We start from the raw sequence: 21,857 nt of genomic DNA on the forward strand, positions 1-21,857 counted from the left end.
CTGTCGTTGTTGGCCCTTTAAGAAGTAGCTCTTTTGGAATAATTTGACGTCATTTAATTGGGGACGTGAAACTCCTACAGGAAGAGACGCATCCTGTTGTGGAATAACATCATGCTCCACTTTTCTGCCTTTTAATCATTTATCATGCTTAGACTTTGCAGGTATTTTCTTTGCACGCCGCGCCCCCTTTACTGCATCGAGGTAGGCTATGGTGCGTTTAGCGATAAACGGTGACAACCACCCACAGGTAAAAATTTATGTTGTGCACTGGAGATAAAACGCACGAAAGCAAGCATCGAGCAAAAACAAGCACGGAGGATGGCAACGACGCAGTCCGGGACGAGCGACGCCATCCCCGGATGCGAGGCGGGCGGGAGCGGCGATAACAACCCGGTCGGCATCTCCGATTTGCCTCCTGCTCACGTGACTCCAATGAAGTTGAAGAGGAACGCAGTGACCGACGATTATAAAATCACTTCGCACGTCCTCGGCTTGGGAATTAACGGGAAAGTGTTGGAGTGCTTCTGCAAGAAGACGGGAAACAAGTGCGCCCTAAAGGTTCCGTTCGTGCACTTTTACTGATTACAATTGTGCATGCATGAAAACCTGGTGACCTGGTCTGGTGAGGCACAGTCACACGGGCCATTTTCCATCATTTGATTGGGAGAACAAGAAAACGATGTATAAATTGTAGCATAGGAAAAACGTTTTATGGATTTAACTTAAATGCTCCTTTTGAACAAACGCATCAATTGAAAAGTCCAAGGAAAATGTCACTTCATTGGACAATGCCAAACAAACTCATGCCAGCTGCCGTTCATCATGAGGGAAGAAGAAATGCAATGGTAAAGAAAACCCACCGGAGGGCAGTGTCAACATCATTTTTAGTCAGATTTGTTGAGAAACATGGCAAAATATCAAGCATAGATTTCAAGCACCCGTACGAACCCCGTCAGTAATTGTCTTACACATCTGTTTTCTTTTGTGACATTGATGATAAACACATTTCAGCTTACTATTGAATAGACTTACCAAATTTTGTGTCTCATTTTAAGTGCTTAGTGTAATGGTAGGCTTTAGTTGGTACAGCCCTTTGGGACTTCTTGTTATCAAGGGCTATACAAAGAATCATGACTTGATAGAAAAAAATAATGGATAGCTTACTAAACACCGTGACTAATTATTTTTTGGGGGGTTGAAGAGGGCGCCAAATCAGAATCATTGGTCTCACTGTTGCCCTCTGCCTTGAGGCAAGGGAATTGCATGCCTCATTCCTCACACGAAGATGCTCAGCACAGTTAAACGCTACATATGAATAGTATTAACAATATTCATAATATAATGTGAAAGACTTGCAATGTAATATATAATTTTGTATTTTCATGACTGCCTGTTAAACTGCCGAATAAGACGTTTTTCAGGTCCATCTTTACAGTATTTTCGCTGATATACAGTAACAATAAATTATTTTGCGCAGCCAAAAACTTTGCAGTGTTCATGAGATTGACGAGTTACGTCTCTTAGTGGCTGTGCCTTACCTGCCTCCCCTGACGGCAAAAAGAGAGAAAAAGAAAAATAATAAAGGAAGAAATAAAAGCTAGAACAGTCAAAAGAATACAAAGAAAATTATAAAAGGAAGGAAAAAGCAGAACAAAATAAGAAAATAAGGCAAAATGGTAGAAAAAAAAGGAATAAAAAAGTTTGGGGAAAAAAGAAAAGAAGAACAAAAGGAAAAGAAGAAAGCAGGTCTCACAATACAACCCCTTCACAGATGCCTACCATGTCCATGAAGTTCCTGTTGAGCCTTTCCTGTACTCAGGTTGCATTTGAGCGGAGCTTCTCTGCTTTAAAGTAATCTGTTGGGAAGGCAAATGCAATTTTGATTTCAAATGACTGAAACTGTGCATAGGGAAATAGGTTTTCGTCTTTATCAGAATCTTTATATAATTTTCCTTTGAATTAAAATTAGTAAAGTGTTTTCTGTTAACTTATCAATATATCGGATTTTTTTCCCAATAAAACTGCACCACAAGAGCTAGCTTCTGTTTCATTCATTTAAATTCCTCCTTTATAAATAATTGGGCAGGCTTTGGATGTAAAGTTCCTCAGTTAACAACCAATCATGTCTCATCGGACGACCAACGTCACATAAAAGATTAGCTGCGATTGGTTGTCACTAGAGCCTTTGGCAACTGTGATTTCATTTTCAGTGAACATCCATGCAGAACGGCAGCTGAGTGCTTAGAGCGTCTGCGGTACAGTTCTAAGGTCATGGGTTCAAAGTCAGCTACTAGTCTTCCTGTGCGGAGTTGGCATGTCCTCCCCGTGCTTGCGTGGGTTTTTCATCTAAAATCCCCAAAACATGCATGTCTTGTTAAATGGCCGATGGAAATTGTCCCTAGGTGTGAATGAGCGAGTGTCTGTCTCTGTGTGCCTTGCGACTGCAACCGGTTCAGGGTGTCCCCTGCCCACTGCCCGGAGGTGGCTGGAATGGGCCCCGGCACCCCCCGTGACCCTACTGAGGATAAGCTGTGGAGATAATGGGTGGATGGATGGATCCATGCAGAACAGAAAGGTCACTTCCCTCAAAAAGGCAGAGTTTAGGTTCTTCATTCATATCAAAATGTGATATTAATCACAAGACGCGTTAAGACTGAGGGTGGGCAGATCGATCCAAATATCTATAGTACCAATACTGATTGGAACGATACTGATTTCTACCCATTGTAATAATACACTTGTTTGTCCTAAGTTTATACATACATTTTAAATTTCGAACTGGATTCAATTGTATTTACACTTCATTTACGCGACTCATTTATTTTAAAGATATCACACAATGGAAGGTATTTTAGATGTCTTGTTGACATTGTTACATAGTATTTGTATTTTTGTTACATTGCTGCTTTTATTGGTTTCAATTTTGTTCTAAAACTGTTGTTATTGTCATGATGACTGATAAATTTCACCTGTGCCCGCTCGTTTGGCGCCAGCCGCTGCTGGCTTCCTCATTGGTTCCCCATCCTACTTAAGATCAGTCCTTTCACTCGCCTGTTGTCAGTCCGTCAGCGAACCTCTGTTTTCCACCCGTCCGTTCCTGATTTCTCCATTTCCGTCTACGACCTGTTTTTTGACCACGACCATGTTTTGATTTCCCGTCCCGGCTTAGGACTCGTTTTTTTTATCCCGACCACGTTCTGCTCTCCCGCCCCGGCTTACGACCTGTTTATCCGTCTACGACACTACGATCTCCCGCTCCCGGGGATCCACTTCCGCATTCGGAACACGTTCCGATTCTGTGAGCGGCTTGCTTCCAACGTCCAGCAAGCACTGGATCGCGGCGGCTGGCTTTCCTCTTTATCTTAATAAACTTGTGGTTAATGTTCCGCATCTGGGTCCTAATTCAGTTCTGGTCGTGACAGTTATAGTAGAAGTATTTTTTATACGGTTAAGGGATTTTACGCCCGACCCAGGTTTAGACTAGTGGTGGTGTGTATTATTTTTATGTTTAACTTTTATTAAATTTATGTTCCATTTATATAACAACCACATGTAAAACCTTATTTAGAATTGTTTCGCACTCTCCTCAAAGTTTACATTTTTTTATTCTGCCTGTGCGGAACAGGTTTTGTACGACACACCGAAAGCCCGCCGAGAGGTGGAACTGCACAAAAGAGTCTCCGAAGGTCCGCATGTGGTCCGCATCCTCAGTCTTTATGAAAACATGCACAAGGGAAGGAAATGTCTTCTCATCGTCATGGAATGGTGAGTATCATCTGCAGTATGGCACACAAACGCTTGGTTTTTAATTTTTTATTTCTTTATTTATTGTTCAATTGCCACCCAGAGATTTCTCTTTTCTATTTGGTGTTCTGCATTTATTCCACTCTTGCTTCTTTCTGGATAGCGAACATGATATCATCCTTGTTTAAAAAAAAAAGACTTTTTAAGAGATGAGTGTCGTTCATTTCTTTTTTAGAGGAGAATCAATTGTAATTTTGTGACTTTGAACATAAAGCCGCCAATCGCATATTATTGCTGTTCTGTCCACCAAAAGATGAGCAGTACTTTTGTGGCCGTGATCTATTATCCCAATTCCCATATTGCAGCAAGCGGTGACCAATAGAAGGCACTTTTGGTCAGGCCCACTTGCCTTTTTTTTCTTTCTTTTTTGCTGTTCCTATATTTCCGCCGAAACTGCGATCCATTATCCCCCAAACAGGCAAAAAGCTCTTTTGTCGGGAGGTTTTCAGTTTTGTTCTGCCTAAAAGGAATTGCACAGTTGTGGCCACAACCCCCAGTCGACTATTCCTGAAAGCAGGGGCTGTAAGAGTGCGTTTATTTTTTTAACTGTAAATATGCCATTGTGTCCCGCTTCAAATAAACTGTAGTTTTTGGCCGTGATCCATTATCCCCACTCGACTATTGCTGACAGGAGGGGCCGATACAGCGCACAACGATTTTTTAAGTTCAGGTCTTTGAAGCATACCATTGTGTCCCGCCTAAACTAAACCTCAGTTTTGGCCGCGATTCATTATCCACAGTCGACCATTGGGCGGCAGTAGCTCAGGAGGTAAACAGTTGTCTTGGGATCAGGACGTCGCAGGTTCGTTTCCCGACTTCTCCGTGTTATATGTCGAAGTGTCCTTGGGCATGACACTGAATAAGCTGATAAGCAGGTAGTTGCCTTGCATGGCTGACGCTGCTATCGGTGTGTTTGTGCATGTGTAAGTGTGAAGCACATTTTAAAGCACTTTGGGAGGTCTTCAGCAACTTGAAAAGAGCTATATAAATGCAGACCATTTACATTTATTGCTGAATGTTGTTTTCATATTGCTGTCAACATTATATCATGCAAGTTCATTTCAATGTAGATCTATATTTATAAACAAAACATTGAGGTGATGATGGTGGAAACTAAAAAAAATAAATTAATGGGGATGTAATCACATTGAGTTAACTTTTGATAAGAACGCAAAACAGACACGCCTGCACAACTCATAGTTAGGGCAGACAAGTGGGAGCTTTAATTCTCGTGGCATCTGGCTCAAGCTCCCATGTTTTGTCTATTCAATGCACAGATCTGGACACTTAGCAACGCGTGACCCTGCTGCCTGAGGGCGCTCCCCCCTATACTTCATATGATAGACAACACACATCACAAAACAGTCAGTGGTCACCATGAGCACCAATGAGAATTATTGTTATTGTAATAGACACTCTGAGCATATAGTATACTGAAAATGTATGGAGACAGCTATAATGATGATGATGATGATGACGGTAAAAATAATGATGGTGATGATGAAGATAATTAAGTAACTGTACATCTACAGAAGATAAAAAACTGAATAGGGGGGAACCAAAAAAGCATGTCTTCAAACCACTTCCCTCTTGTGCTATTTTTTGTTAACTTATTCTAGAAAGAAGAAGGAATATGGTTTATTACTTTTGTTTGTTATTATTATTTTCCTATTTTCTAACAACCTATGTAAATATGTATATTCTTAAAGCATTTGATATATGTAAATACACAGGATATTGAGCTATAAGACACAGTTATTAAGGAAGTGGGATAGGATCAAGTAAGCATATGCTTCTTCCTATTCCTTTTATGACATGTTACGTTCACATTTTTGTTTTTTGACTGGTTGTTTTATTTTGATTTCTCATCTCCGAAATAAAGTTTCATTCCTTCATTCATAACTATTCTGAATTCTTATGAATTGAGAATGGTGAACTTTGTATTCAATTGTAGACCCCTTGTTCATAATTGCGCCATTGTTTTGTCGTGTTCTGCTGTCTCAGTGCTCATCTTTTTGTGTTTCAGCATGGAAGGAGGCGAATTGTTCTGTCGCATTCAGGCCAGAGGCGACCAGGCCTTCACTGAGAGAGGTACGTCACACATCAGGCAGGCTATGATAGAAAAACTGGACACCTGACATTATATCTGCATGACGGCTGCCCAATCAGAGGCGTCCAAGATCATGCGTGACGTCGGCTCGGCCATCGAGTACATCCATCAAATGGACATTGCTCACAGAGACGTAAAGGTGAAAGACCAGAAAATCAAAACAGCATTCCTCACGTTTGAGAGGATATTTTGTGTCTTGTCGGTATCAGCCCGAAAACCTGCTCTACACCAGCGAAGAGACCAACGCGACGCTCAAACTGACTGACTTTGGCTTTGCGAAGGAAACCACTCTACAGAATTCTCTGCAAACTCCCTGTTATACTCCATATTATGTTGGTGAGCACATTTTCTGCCGTCATTGAGCAATTAGCTACTCTATTATCAGTTATTTCTCACATGTGACCAAATCTGTTTTTTATTACTCTATTGTCCGTCTAAATGTGCTGCATAACCATTTGTCCTCAGTCAGCCATTCCTTTTTGATTATGATTATGATTATATACCGAGAGCAAAACTAACGAGTAATTACTTTCAAATTCAAAGGCCAGTTTGCTAAAATTTCGAAAAGATAGTTTATAAAGGTAAAAAAAAATTCTCATTTTAGTAGAAAACAATGTATATAATTTGCATATGGAAGGCCATATCCTTATGTGGTTGACTTTTTGCCTATAGCTGTCAGGGCGGACCAGAACAGAGCAGGAGACCCCAGAGCGTTCGTTACAAGTCTTTTATTTGGGGAAGCGTACAGGGTTAGCGATGAACGTCAGCAGCAACGCCGTGAAGGCAACTTCGGGACACGTAGCCAATCGTAGCGTGGGACGGAAGCAGGTCGAGTTTACCGGGACTGGAGAGAAGATCGTAGCGTGGAACGGAAGCAGGTCGGATCGGAGGCAGGCAGAATCAGGTAAACAAGTCAAAAAGACACAGGAAAATCAGGCGAGTCAAACGGGGTAAAAAGTAATCCTCAGACGAAGAGGTCTCGGCGTAGCCTGCTTAAAAAGGGAACATGAACCAATCAGGAAGCGCATTCCAGCGCGCCAGATGATTACCCCAGGTGGCTCCACTTAGGTAATCATGACAATAGCTCCAAGATGTAATTAAAAAATGCAGCTCTGCATTGTTAGTATGATGCTAAGTCAACCTTCTCATTTGATTTACTAGAAAATAATACTAACTATAGGCAAAAAAAAAAATAATAATTATTTACAATATGCCAAAATATTACTTAAGTGAATTGATTTACTACCATTTAACATCAAATTGGTCAATTAATCTTTTTTTTTTTTTTTTTTTTATAAAGTAATCTCGTTTTTGGCCAGTTTCATATACCAAGAAGAACCCTTGATTTGTGAGATCCAAAGAGTAGTAACCGGTATTCTTTTGAATTATTTTTATTGTTTTTGTTAGATTATCAAAATAGAGTATGTCGTCACCATAACATGGCATTTTTCAGCTATATTAAGTTTATTATTTAATCATCACAGCATTACTTCAATAATAACTTTGCTCATTTAGTTGCTATAAATGCACTTATGTTCATCCACATATGTGAATGAAATATTTACAGTGAAACCTCGGTTTTCGAACGCCTCTCAGTTCGAACAAATCGGTTCTCGACCAAAAATTTCGAGAAATTCTTGCTTCGCTTTTCGTTCAAAAAAATCTGAGTTCGAACGCCGGCACGCTAGGGGCGACGCTGAGCGGCGTACGAGTGTAGATTGCCCCCACCCCTCGTGAAGAACTGTTGTCACAGTAACGCGCACTCCTTTTCTGTTTTCGTTTTTCAAAAGCAGTGAAGCGAGTGTTTTCACCCCTAATTATGCCTCGGAAGAAGGTTGGTGCAAGCAGCAAAGTTGCTACAGGTGAAAAAAGAGGAGTAGTGCGTACAACTATTGCATTTAAGAAAGAAATAATAGCAAAATATGAAGAAGGTGTGCGAGTTTCCCTTCTTTCAGGAATACAGCATGGCTTCTGCCGACCGGTAAGAAATCCTATTCATAATTCTTTTCTTTATCCTTTAACCGCTCACCACTTGTTGTGGAGACCCGGGTGCTAAATGACGTGTAAACGACCTGATTTTTTTAATTTTACACGTTCGTGTTAGCGTAATCTTTCGTACGGAAGATTACGCTAACGCGAACGTACGATTAGCCTGGGTTAGCTTTACGTTAAATATTCAAGATAAACATTCAAGGTTTTGGAACGGATAAAAACAATTTTACATTACTTTTAATGGGAAAAAGCGGCTTCGGTGATCGTACAAATTGGTTTTCGTACAAAGAAATGGAACGGATTATGGTCGAGAACCGAGGTTCCACTGTACTTGTTTATCCTTTCTTATCAGTACTTTCCCAGCAATGGTCTTCCGATGAGTCGGCCCTTATCTTATCATACAACCTTGAAGACGTAGCTGTGTGTAGTTTGCACAAAAGTCTCTTGTTCATTGAGATTCCTTCTTTTATCTTGAAATGTGAGTTCCCAGGAGAGCCTATTCGAGTTTCATTTTCGGTTTTGTCGAATCCACGCCTTTTCTCGATAAAACAGGGGGGAATCAGTCTTGCATGCCTTTTGGAGGGAGTGCACTCCTAGCCTTTTGTTGGGAAAACGCGTCTTCATCAATAGGTCCAAAGTACTCTGTTTTATCTTTATTTTGAAACTTTTTAATAAATTTCCTCATCTGGGTTTCTTCTTTCCAGCTCTATTTTTTTCAAAGTCCGAATACCCGGTCTGATCCTGGAAAGGAACACGCGCTGAGACATTGTAATGTCCTTTCGCCTTCATTATATTGAAATTTTATAAAATATATTCAAACCCCCGCAAAAAACATTTTAATATACATGAGTAATTATTATTAATGCTTTAACTATTTAAAGGGACAGCGTGTATTATTCAGCACCTTCTATTAGTAAAAAATAATCACTCAAAGGAAAACAATATTAACGAAAACATAAACAAAAATGCATGAACTACCTTATAAATGTGGATTTTTTTTAATAATTATAGGTCGAGATTTTTTTTACCTAACATGAACCTCACCTTAAGCGGAAACTTCATCTTGCTGCTAAGGGTACCCCAAAAACTCAAAAAGGCTTTGCAAAAAAATAAGAACTATGGTCTCTGTAGTTTGTATTCTTCCTTGTGCTTTTTAGCAATTGTTTTTTATTGCACTACGCTACACCATGCGTCCAATAATACACACTGTCCCTTTAAGTTCTGCATAATGTACCCGTAAAGGTTTTTTTTTTTTTTTCAGTTTTTTGTTATTGTCATTTTTACAACTACCTACTCTTTCTTTGCCTTTTTAACCAATTAGAAGGCAGAACAAAGTGCACAATACAAATCAGCGAAATAGCGAGGGGTTATTGTATTTCAATTACACGTTGGTCGTTGTTATCCATCTGTTTATCATCCACCAGGGGGAGTATTAGCATCTGTGAGTTCCTTCTGACGTTCCGTTTTCACCCACAGTTCATTAGATTTCACTCAAAAGTGCATTTTCTGCTTTGGGCCATGTCAGCCCCTGAAGTTCTGGGCCCCGAGAAATACGACAAATCATGTGACATGTGGTCTCTGGGCGTCATCATGTACATCCTGTGAGTGTCTCGTGCGATGTTGCTCGTTTTCGGTGATGATGTCGAGCGCCGACGAACCGCTAAGGCTGATTTCGTCTTTTTCAGGCTGTGCGGATTCCCTCCGTTCTACTCCAACACGGGCCAAGCCATATCTCCTGGGATGAAGCAGCGCATCAGGCTGGGACAATACAAATTCCCTGAACCCGAGTGGGCGGATGTTTCAGAGGAAGGTCAGAGTTGTGCCAGATTCACACTACCACACTTCAGTGGTACCTTTTCATACGAGATGAATTTGTTCCAGGAACGTGCTCCTAGCTCAAATTGCATGTGTAATGGTCTTCCTTACCGCTAAAAACACATTCAAATAGTAATTGAACATACAAAAATACAGTAAAAGCAGGCCCGTAGCCCTGCAGACGCACATAACGCGCACTGCGTAGGGCAGGGGTGTCAAACTCATTTTAACTCTGGGGCCACACGATAGAACAAACATTCTGTCGGGGGCCGGACTAGTGGATTAAAGAGAAAGAAAAAGAGAGATAAAGAAATAAGAGAAAGAGGGAGGGAAAAGAAGAGAGAGGGCGGGACAAAGAAAGAAAAAGAGAGAGAGGGAGAGAGCGTGAGAAACAAAAGAGGTAGAAAGTTGTGAGAGAGGGGGAAAAGAAAGGGAGAGGAGGAAAGAAATCCAAAGAGAAATAGAAATACAGATGGGGAGAAAAGAGAAAAGAAAGCGCGAAGGGTATGAAGAAAGAAAGAGAAAAGAGAGAAAAAGGAAAAATAGAAGGAAAATAAGTTAAAAAGACACAGAGAGAGAAAGAGACAAAGAGCAACAAAGGAAGAGAAAAATAGAGACACAAAGAGTGAAAGAGACAGAGTGGGAGAAAATGGTTGGAAAAGAGGGAGAGAGAGAGAGAGAGAGAGAGAAGAAAAAAAAGAAATACAAGTACAGTGTCTTTGCTCGAGGCACCTCTCTTTGGCAACATCAAGTGGACACATTTCAACCTGCAGCTTGTTTTTCTCTTGCGCCTCTCTGAGTGTTGTCGCGCGGGCCGGATTCAATCCCTTAACGGGCCTGATCTGGCCCGCGGGCCGCCTGTTTGACACCTGTGGCGTAGGGCATCACGTGCCAAGGAGGGCACCAAAAGAAATCAAGGTCGTGAAAAAAAAAGTGTTAAAAGTGTTAATAATATGTGCTAATATGAATACCGTAAATTCCGGACTATAGAGCGCACCTGATTATAAGCCGCACCCACCACATTTTAAGAGGAAAACCGATTTTGTACATACACAAGCCGCACCTGTATATAAGCCGCATGTGCCCACATTTAAACATGTAACACAAACACAAAATTAATCCAAACCCGACTTCAAGTCCCACGATTGAAACTAAATGTCCCTCATTAAAGTCCAGAGTCCAAAAATCACAGCCGGCAAAATGAATGGAAAATGATACCGGTACTTAAGGTTTGATGCAGACCTGCAGAGTCCAGGTCCCGTTGAAAGTAATCCAAGGAAAAAAGTGTATATTTCCAAAGGTAAGGGTGGGAAAAATATATCAGATGAACACATTTACTCACGCAACTCCTTTTTCTTTAACCAACTTTTTACCCCCTCTTCTTTCCTTGTCTGTCCCTCACCTTTAGCGGTCCCCACTTAAACTCGGCACCCCGCGTTTGTTCCGCCCCTCATTTTTTGTTCACCCGTGTAAAACATATCAGAATAAGTGTCTAAAATAAATACAAATAAATACATTACAAAAATATACAGTTGCAAATACATATTATACATGGGTTACACATATTTTCAAAGAATGACGGTACACCGAGAGAGTTTTCAAAGCTTTAATAATAATAATATAGCTTTGACAGGGCAGTTAATGGTAGCAACACTCGAGCGCCGCTAGCGGCCGTTAGAAAAATTACATAAATTGGCCGCATCACTGAATAAGCCGCAGGGTTGAAAGTTAGGGAAAAAAGTAGCGGCTTATAGTCCGGAATTTACGGTAAACAATACAAAAGCGGCATAAACCACATTTTCTGAGAAAAAGGGTGAATCTGCTTTGCGCCCCGGCCTATCTCCAGTCTCCTAGTGCCGACCCTCCCCTCCGAATATTATGTTCACTTATGCCTCATTCGCAATTTGGCGAACACCTGTGCGAACATGGCCTCGAAATGACACCAAGAGTCCGGAGCGGAGAAAAGGAAAAAAAAAGAAGAACTGAGATGAAGCTCATGCGTCGATTGCCGGTAGTCGATGTTAAAATAAAAAGCTCTTTATTCCACACCCATTTGGCGCAGTTCTAAAGGGCGCACTCTTCTTGGTTCGAATTGTTTTTGTCGGCTCGTATGGCGCACTGGCCTATTGGTTACGACCACTCTGGCACACTGGCCTGTGAGATCCCAGTCTCATGAGATCGCCTTTAATACCAAAACAAGTGTACGTATTAAGAAAAAAGAAAAAAAGCACCGGGATCAAAACTGAGTTTGATGGTGGTTTAATCACGTATTTATCACAAAATAAAAACCAAGAATACAGAAAAATTATGGAAAGAAAAACACCATGCTTAGGGCACCCAAATGGCTTGCAACGGCCCCAAATAAAAACCTAAATAAGATGATATAAAAAGTATTCCCAAATTCTAAAAAATGCAATATGTGAAAATATTGTTCATGATTTTTGCATTGAATCTATATACCGTAAAATTTGGACTATAGAGCCCACCTGATTGCAAGCCGCACCCGGTACATTTTCAAAGAAAAAAAACATTTTGTATATACATAAGCCGCACCTGACTATAAGTCACATGGCCCCCCACATTGAAACATAAGATATTTAAAAAGAAAGACGGTACACAGAAATTATTTTAATAATATACGGTACCTTAACCCCCTTAACATTACGACGACCCACCAGTGGGGTGCCAGACTTTTTAATAAACAAATATGTGTCTCGACAATGTCACCAGTTAGCCCTCCCTTTTCGATTGACAATCTTGTCATGATGAGGGTTCGTTTATGCTAAAAAAAAATTTAAAGCGCAAAGCGCAAAGTTACATTTAGCTTGCGTCTTCCTCGACACATATATTCCACCTGTCTCACTCTTACCTTTACTGCCCAGACACCCCTGGTTGCCGTTTAAAAAAAACGCGTGAATTAGCCGCATCAGTGGGTTGAAATCTTGGGAACAAAAGTCGGGAGTTATAGTCCAAAATCCACGGTAAATGTCATCGGTATATTTCAATTATTTTCCAAGATGTTTTTTGAAAACACCCTTGTCCTTGACCTTCTGAGTAATGTAATGTCATGTAAAGAACACTGGCACTCTAGCAAACTACTTACCATATTTGTTTATGTGTTCATTAGTCAAAGGAGTTACAATTATTTTAAGCCAAGCTTTTGTCTCTTTTGTGGAAAACTACTAAGTGTTGTGTCATAGGTGGATGCACTTATGGTACAACAAAGGGCAACCAGAAGAGAGGGGCTCTGGTCTTAAGCACTGGCAAGCCACAGGCGTGTGTGCTTAGCCTAGCCCTCTATATTCTATTTACTCACGACACTACTGCCATCCATCCCAACAATACAGTCGTGAAATTTGCCAATGACAATACTGTAGTATCTCATTCCTGACAACAATGAGACCCAATACAGAGAGGAGAGACACTCTCACGGTGGTGGCCAGCAAACAACTTGTTGCTCTTCACTAAGAAGACCAAGGAGGTCATTGTGGACTTTAAGAGGTCCAGGAAATCTGACCAAGCGCCCCCAAGAAATTAGGTGGGCATCAATCATAAGCTTTGGAATAGAGGTGTGTCTTAAGCCTTGATTTTCAACTTCCATTGAGGTTTCAGATCTTATCTCCGAAGTCAGGGCATTCCATAGCACCAGGGCCCGGATGGAGAACGCTCTCAAGCCTTCTTGGCTCCCGGAGTCACAAGTAGACCGGCATTTTCCGAGCGCAGACTCCGTACAGGAACATAGGGGGAAATCAAATCAGAGAGATAAGAGGGTGCAAGTCCATGCAAACATTTATATGTTAATTAGACAACCTTAAAGTCACATCTTAAGTGGACTGGCAGCCAGTGCAAGTTGGCCAATACAGGAGTAATATGCTCAAACTTTTTGGTCTTAGTCAAAATTCTAGCTTCTGCATTCTGAACCAGCTGCAAACTTTTGATCCTAGACATCGGGAGACCAGAAAGCATTACATTGCAGTAATCAAGCCGAGAAGTAATAAACGCATGAATTAAAACCTCTGCATCTGATTGGGACAGCATCGAATGAATCTTCGCAATATTACTGAGGTGGTAGAAAGCTATTCTAGTAATATTTTTCACGTGTGACTGAAACGACAGATTAGGATTAAATATAACACCTAGATTTTTGACCGATTCACTATGGATGATATTACATTTGTCTAGGTTCTTGGTAGTGTTTGAAAACAACTCATGACAGTGAGCTGGACCAATAATCAACATTTCAGTTTTTTCTGGGTTAAGGCGCAAAAAATTAAGTGACATCCATCTCTGAATCTCAGTAAGGCAAGCCTCCAGATTTCTACAACTTAACTGTCCAGTTGTCTCCAGTGGCACATACAGTTGAGTGTCATCTGCATAGCAATGGAAACTAATATACTTGCGGATAATGTCACCAAGCGGGATCATATAAATACTAAAAAGAAGGGGGCCAAGTACAGAGCCCAGTGGAACACCACAGGGGACATTAGAGTGTTTAGAGGTCAGATTGCCATAGTTAAGTTCTTGGGCCTCCAAATCATATCAGACCTCTCCTGGTCCACCAAGCCGCGTGGTGACGAAGGCTCAGGAAAGAATCTTCCTCCTCAGGAAACTTAATCGGCCCAGTCTCCCCCTTTGGCTGCTCCTCAACTTTTACAGAGCAACAATCGAGAGAATCCAGTGCTTCAATGTGTCCGTGTGGTATGGCAGCAGCATGGAACATGAGGAAACTATGGGTGCGGGTGGTAAGGACTGCAAGGGGGATCATTGGCAGCCCCCTCCCTGACTTGGAATCAATACATGCAGGCCGAGTCAAGAGGACAGCAAAAGCTATCGCAATAGATCCCGGAAACCCGGGCCACAGACCGTTTCTACCGCTTCCAACTGGAAAGCGGTACAGGAACATCCGGGCCACCACAAACAGATTGAGAGACTGCTTTTGCAAAGGGGAGTGACGCAGGTCTCCCTAAATTTATTTAGCTTCATAAAGTCCAAATGCAGCATCCGGGAGAAATAGAAAACTTGTGTAAAGCCGCCAGCAGACAAATGCAATTTTACTAGTTCCATTTTGTTAATAATGATATTGAATAAATTGCAGCCAAGCAGCTCATTACCCAGCTGTTGAAGACCGACCCCAATGAGAGGATGACCATTTCTCAGTTCATGAGTTACCCTTGGATCAGCGTAAGTTGAAGATTCACACGCTCATATGCCACCCCACGATTTATTCACTGTTTTTCTTTCCGCATCGTAGAAATCCACTGTGGTCCCGCTTACCCCCCTCCATACCCCCCGCGTCCTCACAGAGGACAAAGAAATGTGGGACGAGGTCAAGGTGAGCGTTACATTTAGCCCTTTGTATGCACGAGAGAGAGGTTCACTCCTTTGTCGTTTGCGTGTCCATCAGGAGGAAATGACTAGCGCTTTGGCAACCATGCGTGTCGATTATGACCAGGTCAGGATTAAAGATTTGGACACGTCAAATAACCCGCTGCTCAAAAAACGACGCAAGAGGCCGCTTCCTGTGGACGACGACGCTCATCCTTTATGATCATGTTTTCAATTTTTATCAGGGAGGTGCATGTACCGGGTATCTATCTTGAAATTAGCCTTTTTTAAAGGTGGGGTGCATCGTTTCAGGTGTCCTGCAAAAAGTTGAGAGTATAAAATGTTCTCTATCATTGTACGTATGTGTTAACAATGCCCAACTGAGTTCAAAGAGCCCTTATGACTCATTTTGTACCGCAATTATCTGCGTTTATCTTACTTTTAGCAAATCTGTTCGAGCAGAACACATTGGGTAGGAGGAATTGGGAGAAAGGGTGAGTGCTGGAGAGTGATGTCATGCTCGCCCCCTCTGTTTTTTTTTGTCTGTATTTGTTAGTGTAGCATGAAAACGGTGAAAGTAAGATGAGGCCTGCTTCAAGTAGTCAAAACGCCAACCATGAAACGCCAACCAAGGACCTCAAGAAAGATGAAAAATTAAGAGTTCATTGGAACGGGTCTAAGAAATGCTCATACTTGCACACACGCATTATGAAGGAGCTTGACAGAGGCTGCAATTAGGACACAAGTCAGAAGATGGAGGCTACGAGAAAAAAATCCATCCAGCTCCCTTAAGTTATCATACTCCTGACGGTAGCTGAGACTAGTAACAGGCGCCTTGTAGTTGGCATTAACAATCAGGAGCCTGAAATCAAATGAATTGTAAGTTGCCGCGAATTAAATCCAGTATTCACAAAATAATATTTTTTGGGATGTAAAGGTATTTCTGGTAAACAACATTAAAGAAGAAGAAAAACATTATTTGTACTCAAAAACAATAGTAATAATAAACAAATTACATTAACAAACATATAAACGTGCATTTAAAAAAAATACTGACGAAATTTATATTTATATTACATCACAGACAGTCCACCATCTTGATGCTATGGGTACCCCCAAAAAAACAAAAATCTCGTAAAGGGCTGGTAAAAAAAATGATAAGAAAAATAGTGTGGATTGGTCACTAAGTTTCCGTGATTTGTGTCCTTCCTTGGGCTTTGTAGCACTCGTTTTTAGTTGCATTACACAATACAGTAACATCTGGTGGTTCAATATTACACTGTGTCCCTTTAATGCAAGGAATTGTATGTTGTAATAGGATGTTGTATCGGAATTGAGATGTGGGTATCAATGTGTGGCAACAGTATCAATGAACACTCAAGATACATGTTAAATGTGTGTAATATAAAATCATGATCATTTTATTGAATGGAAATGATTTTTTTTTGGCCAAGAAAATTTGCTTTAAATTTTAAAGTTAAAGCTAGTTTTCCTTGGTCATTTTGTGTTTTCTACGTCCTTAATGTATTTCATTTTTTGTAAGAGCTTCCACAGACAAATGAATCCTGAGTGAAATTACTGGGTCTCTTTATAAGTAAGTTTACACACAAACAAATCGAAGGATTCCCGGAAGCTGATTGGGGCAAAGGAAGGAATCCTTTTTAAGCCTAGTGACAATCGAATAACCTTATCATATGTTTGCAAGCAAACCAATCCAGTGCGAGTGCAAGCGACATCATTAAATAGATGCCGTTTTCCTCATTTAAGTTCTGACAGCAAATATTGTATGACTTCAAATGGCTTGCCGGAAGCATGGACTGACACTACATATGGATGGATACAACTGTGAAATACACTGTACATATTGTTTTCGCTGTGTACGCAGAAAATAAAATTGAAAATTCTTGAATAAATCCACCAATACACATGAGAGTTTTGGAGTATGTAAACCGGAGTTGCTGTAGAATCTACAGTGTAGATCATTCTTCTATGTAATACAGCGGAACCTCGCTTCTCGACCATAATCCGTTCCAGAACCCTGTTCGAAAACCGATTTGGTCGATCACGGAAAATCGTTTTTCCCATTAAAAGTCATGTAAAATCATTTTAATCCGTTCCAACACCCTAAATATTGAGCAAGAACGTAAACATGAAGCTAACCCAGGCTAATCGTACGTTCGCGTTAGCGTAATCTTCCGTACAAAAGATTACGCTAACATGACTGTGTAAAAATTTAAAAAAAGGATTATGAATAGGATTTCTTACCTTTGTGGTGGACGGTGGGGAGAGAAAAATCAACCTCTTCCATAACTTGCCGCAGTTGCTTGCTTATAGTGCTAACTTCCTTAGCCGCATCACTCGATTTCACAGCCTCCTTATTCTTTACTATCGTACTAATAGTAGATTTAGCCATGCTGTATTCACTAGCAAGATCGGAAATTCGTACACCTCTTTCATTTTTAGTTATTATGTCTTTCTTAAAGGCAATAGTTGTACGAACAACTTTTCTTTTTTCACCTGTCCTGATTGCACCGACCTTCTTCGGAGGCATAATTAGGGGCTAAAACACCCGTACGCCGCTCAGCATCGCACCCTAGCGTACCGGCGTTCGAACTCCGATTTTTTGACCGAACAGCGAAGCAAGAATTTCTCGAAATTTTTGGTCGAACACCGATTTGTCCGAACTGAGAGGCGTTCGAAAACCGAGGTTCCACTGTACAAGTCTAGAGTGATTTGCAGAATAAAGAAAATCCCGGATGAGTAACACTAGTAATGCGCACGACTAAACAGATTAATTGTGTTATGCTATCATACTGTATGTGGTCTCTGCTCTGTGGAAATTCGCATGGGTGGTTAGGAAACGTCTTAATCATGAAAATCAAGGGAATACTTTTCAGTTTGATTTTCAACTAAAAATAAAAAATGTAATGTAATATATATATCATTTTAATGTGCAACACGGCGGCGCAGTGATTAGCGGGTGTGCGGCACAGTTCTGAGGGCATGAGATCAAACCCTCTGTGTGGAGTTTGCATGTTCTCCCCGTGCTTGCATGGGTTTCCTCCCACATTCCGAAAACATGCATGTCAGGTGAATTGGCCTGTCTAAATTGTCCCTATGTGTGTATGAGCGAGCGAATTGTCTGTCCCTGTGTGCCCTGCGACTGGCTGGCAACCAGTTCAGGGTGACCCCTGCCCACTGTCCGAGGTTGGCTGGGATGGGCTCCAGCACCCCCGCGACCCTACTGAGGATAAGCGGTACAGATAATGGATGGGTGGATATTTTTGATGTGTTTTTTTGTGTCTGTTATCCTCCATGCTCTATTTAGGACTCAAAGATATTTCACAGTGCACTGATTTTTGTAGTAGTTTTAGACGCACTTTTAATGAAAGACATTCTGCTAAAATGTATCTGCTAAACACTCAAGAAACAGCTGAAGCTAATTTCATTTTTCATCCAGTCTCATCACCTCAATGGGGCTCTGTTTTGCAAGATTTGTTCTTTTCTCACAAGGCCGAAGCAAATTAATTTTAGCTTGTTTTCAAAGGAAGCTCGGTTTCCAATCCAATCAATGAAATGGGCACAAAGTAAGGCTGTTTATCGGGATTGTTTTCATTCTTTATCTTTTAACTCAACATGACTTGTACCTTATTTTAGTGTCTTATTTTGTATGCGGTTCTTAACCAGCTGTGCAAAAAGTACTCTTAGGAAAATTAGATCAGCTACAGCATACCACAGGGATGTCAAACTCAGTTTGGCTCTGGGGCTGGATCCAGATTTTCTATTCTCTGGTAAAAGAATGTCAACTTAAATGTTTTAAGCTTACCATAGTTTTTCTATATCATGCTTGATCACTCTGCCTACTTTAATAGCCTAAACCACATAGAAAAATCACAAATGACAAGGGATACTTTCTAAGCACAACACATTATTCACAAACAATGGGAAAAAACTTTTTTCATATTTGGCATTAAATTGATTAACTTATTAATTTAAACAATCGAGTGAATGCAGTTTTACATCCGAACCAACATACCATGCTTTACAAACTCAAAGTGTAAGCTTTGAAATAAACAATTTGTTTGCCTCAGTTGTTGTATTGTTTTTTTTTAAACACCCAAAATAATAGTAATTCTTATATTTTAATTGTTTTAATATCTTTTTCCAGTCGACGGATGTTTTTTCTGATCCTAGAAGAAAATCTGACCAAAAATTTGCAAAATTATGCATTATATTATATACTCCACATTTATTCTAGTGAGTGAACGGAAATACGTTTAACGTTTAAACTAGCGCAATTATTTATTCAGTAGATTGATAATTTAGCTTGTTCTTTAAATAATAAACTTTAGGATTTGTAATAGTATTTACTGTTTAATTTAGATTTTTGGGAATTAGTATTACACTTGTTTTTTCAGACGTTTTCACACAAGCTTTATTTTACGGGAACGGGGCAGTCATGCGCTAGAACACAAACGCCAGCGATTCGGCAATCGCTGCGCAGAAGAGATCGAAGGCGGACAGGACAGACGGGATCGATACCAAGATACAGGATACACGAGCAGATACCAGACAGGGTGGGACGGACGGGATCGATACCGGATACTGGAGCAAGATACCGGGCAGGACAGGACAAATGGAATCGATACTGGATACATGAGCAAGATACCGGACAGGGCAGGACAGATAGAATCGGTACCGGATACTGGAGATTGGAGCAAGATACCGGTCAGGATGTGGCGGGCCACATGGTAATTTTATGACAGAGGCTGCGGGCCAGTAAAAATTTGATCATGGGCCGTAATTAGCCCCCTGTCCGGAATTGGACATGTCTGCCTTATAATTGTTTATTAAATCATTGTTTTATGCAAAAAATGTGTTGTTCTTTTCGTTTATTGTTTGTTGATGCTGTTTTTGTTGTGCCCAAATTCAAAAACACAGAAACAAAAAAAATCGTAGATAAAAATGAATAAATATACTTAAAACGAGCATATTAAGCATATCTACGGTACATCTGCTTTATCAGATAACTATCCTTTTGTAAAGGATTACTTTCTTGTTCCACTTGAGAAACAGGTTTAAAAAAAAAGAATAAGAGTTAAAAGATGTCTAAAATGAGGAAACTGAATTCGCCAGTTGAACAATAATGTGTTTTTGCAGTGACGACGCAAGAATATTTGGTTAAAAATATTATCAGAAAAATGTGTTCCAAGCAGGTTCACTCAGAAAATCTTTTACTCTTTGAGCCGTTTAGTGTTTGTTTTTAGTTGATTTGTGAGTATTCTTTTTTTTTTGTTAAGGATTTTTAAAACATCAGAAAACATGAAAAGGTTAGTTACTCCAATAATTGACGTGTTTTTAAATGAAGATGGATATATATATTTTTTAAAATATTGTTTTTATGTTATTATAACTATTATACTCTTTTATTTTCAATTTAAGAAAAATGATACTTAAATAATTTACTTATATTTTACTCAACTTGAAAAAAATATATAATAAGGAAATATAATAACAATAGAAAAACAATGTGGCAAATGGTGGATAGTTTTTCTAATTTTATTTGTATTCCTATCTTTTTTATACGTTATATTTTATTCATATTTGGATTGATGTTTTAACTATTTAAAAAAAAACCTTTGTAAAATAACGAAGCATATAACGCCATCTGCAATATGAGAATATTGTGTTCATTTTAAAGATATGTTTATTATGTTATTGGAAAAATATATCAAATAAATACAAAAAATGTTAATAATATCAACAAAATAACAAAATAATACACAAAAATAAACTGCCATTTTTCTAGGGTGTGCATCAAATAAAATTCTTGACGTGCCTTTACTTATACACCAGTTAAGGAGACCATTTTTTAATAGTATCCTAAACATGTTTTGCGTGTAAGGAATTTGATATCATTCTTATAATAATGCTATAGTGCAGCGTTTTCCAACCTTTTTTAAGCTGATAGCTACTTTTCGCAACTAATTAGCGCAAAGAGTGGCCAGTATGATATGCATTACGAAAATAACTTATTTTGTTGTTACTGTGTTGTAACTATGTTTTTACCAGGTTATTTATTCGAAGGAAAGTTAAATAGACTCAACCACAAAAAATATATATTTTACTTGAAAATCACAATGACCCAGCAGTGGTGATTTGTTTTTAGAACCAGTCAGCGGGCAACTTTAGGGGGACACTTGTGCCCGTGGGGACCAGGTTGTGGACCCTTGCTATAGTGTTAAATAATTCCCCCCAAATAACATTTCTTTTTCCGGGACTGGCAGTATTAACTGTTTTGGGTGCCATACTATAATAACAAAAGCAAAGACATATGTTAGGAATGCAGACAGACTTGACAGTCGCTTGCTCCCTCCTGCGTGGCCTGTTGCGCAACAGTTGTGGCAAAATATGTTTATTTAAATGAGTAGAAAGGAGACCGTCTTGGAAGCTGCTTAAAACTGATGACAGGTTCATTTTTACAGAATTAGGGATGACATGATTCACAGCTGTTGCCATAGTGACAGTGAGTGTGCCGCCTTCTTGGACTACAGTATTTAATTATAATTGATTTTTTAAAATTAAAATGGATTTCATTCCTAATACCACCCTGTGACAATGATTTTGTATTTGTGTGTGTATTTTACCATTATTTAAATTTTCCCCACAAGGATGTAGAAAAATATTTTATTCGTTAAATAGGTAAAAAATAAAATGAGCATGGAAAAAAACGAGCAAGTGGCAGACCAAAACAAAAACACGCCGACGTGCGCGTGCATGGCTCTACGTGAGGAGGCGTGCTGGTCAGGGT

General features: G+C 39.9%; 1 protein-coding gene across 2 annotated transcripts; it reads left to right on the forward strand.

Moving 5' to 3' along the window:
• On the forward strand, positions 1 to 16,974 carry LOC148364324 (MAP kinase-activated protein kinase 2-like). 2 transcript variants are annotated; one of them, XM_088338387.1, is made up of 11 exons: positions 1 to 201; positions 274 to 558; positions 3,626 to 3,765; positions 5,831 to 5,895; positions 5,974 to 6,053; positions 6,124 to 6,250; positions 9,432 to 9,507; positions 9,592 to 9,716; positions 14,817 to 14,902; positions 14,973 to 15,053; positions 15,126 to 16,974. In XM_088338387.1, exons 1-11 carry the CDS (start codon positions 145 to 147, stop codon positions 15,267 to 15,269), a joined length of 1,266 nt encoding a protein of 421 aa, XP_088194513.1. In that variant the 5' UTR covers positions 1 to 144; the 3' UTR covers positions 15,270 to 16,974. The 2 variants fall into 2 exon arrangements, with proteins under 2 accessions (XP_088194513.1, XP_088194514.1); XM_088338388.1 differs by having other exon boundaries at positions 1 to 161; positions 248 to 558.
• The last annotated feature ends 4,883 nt before the right edge of the window (positions 16,975 to 21,857 follow it).

Source organism: Urocampus carinirostris, chromosome 6, assembly GCF_059441175.1.
Source record: "Urocampus carinirostris isolate Australia breed hairy pipefish chromosome 6, RoL_Ucar_1.0, whole genome shotgun sequence".
Taxonomy (NCBI): domain Eukaryota; kingdom Metazoa; phylum Chordata; class Actinopteri; order Syngnathiformes; family Syngnathidae; genus Urocampus; species Urocampus carinirostris.

Coding starts and splice junctions, on each gene's coding strand:
- LOC148364324 (XM_088338387.1), top strand. CDS start 145: ATGCTTAGACTTTGCAGGTATTTTCTTTGCACGCCGCGCCCCCTTTAC. Junction 3,766..5,830: donor CTTCTCATCGTCATGGAATG/GTGAGTATCATC, acceptor TTTGTGTTTCAG/CATGGAAGGAGGCGAATTGT. Junction 6,251..9,431: donor TTATACTCCATATTATGTTG/GTGAGCACATTT, acceptor GGGCCATGTCAG/CCCCTGAAGTTCTGGGCCCC.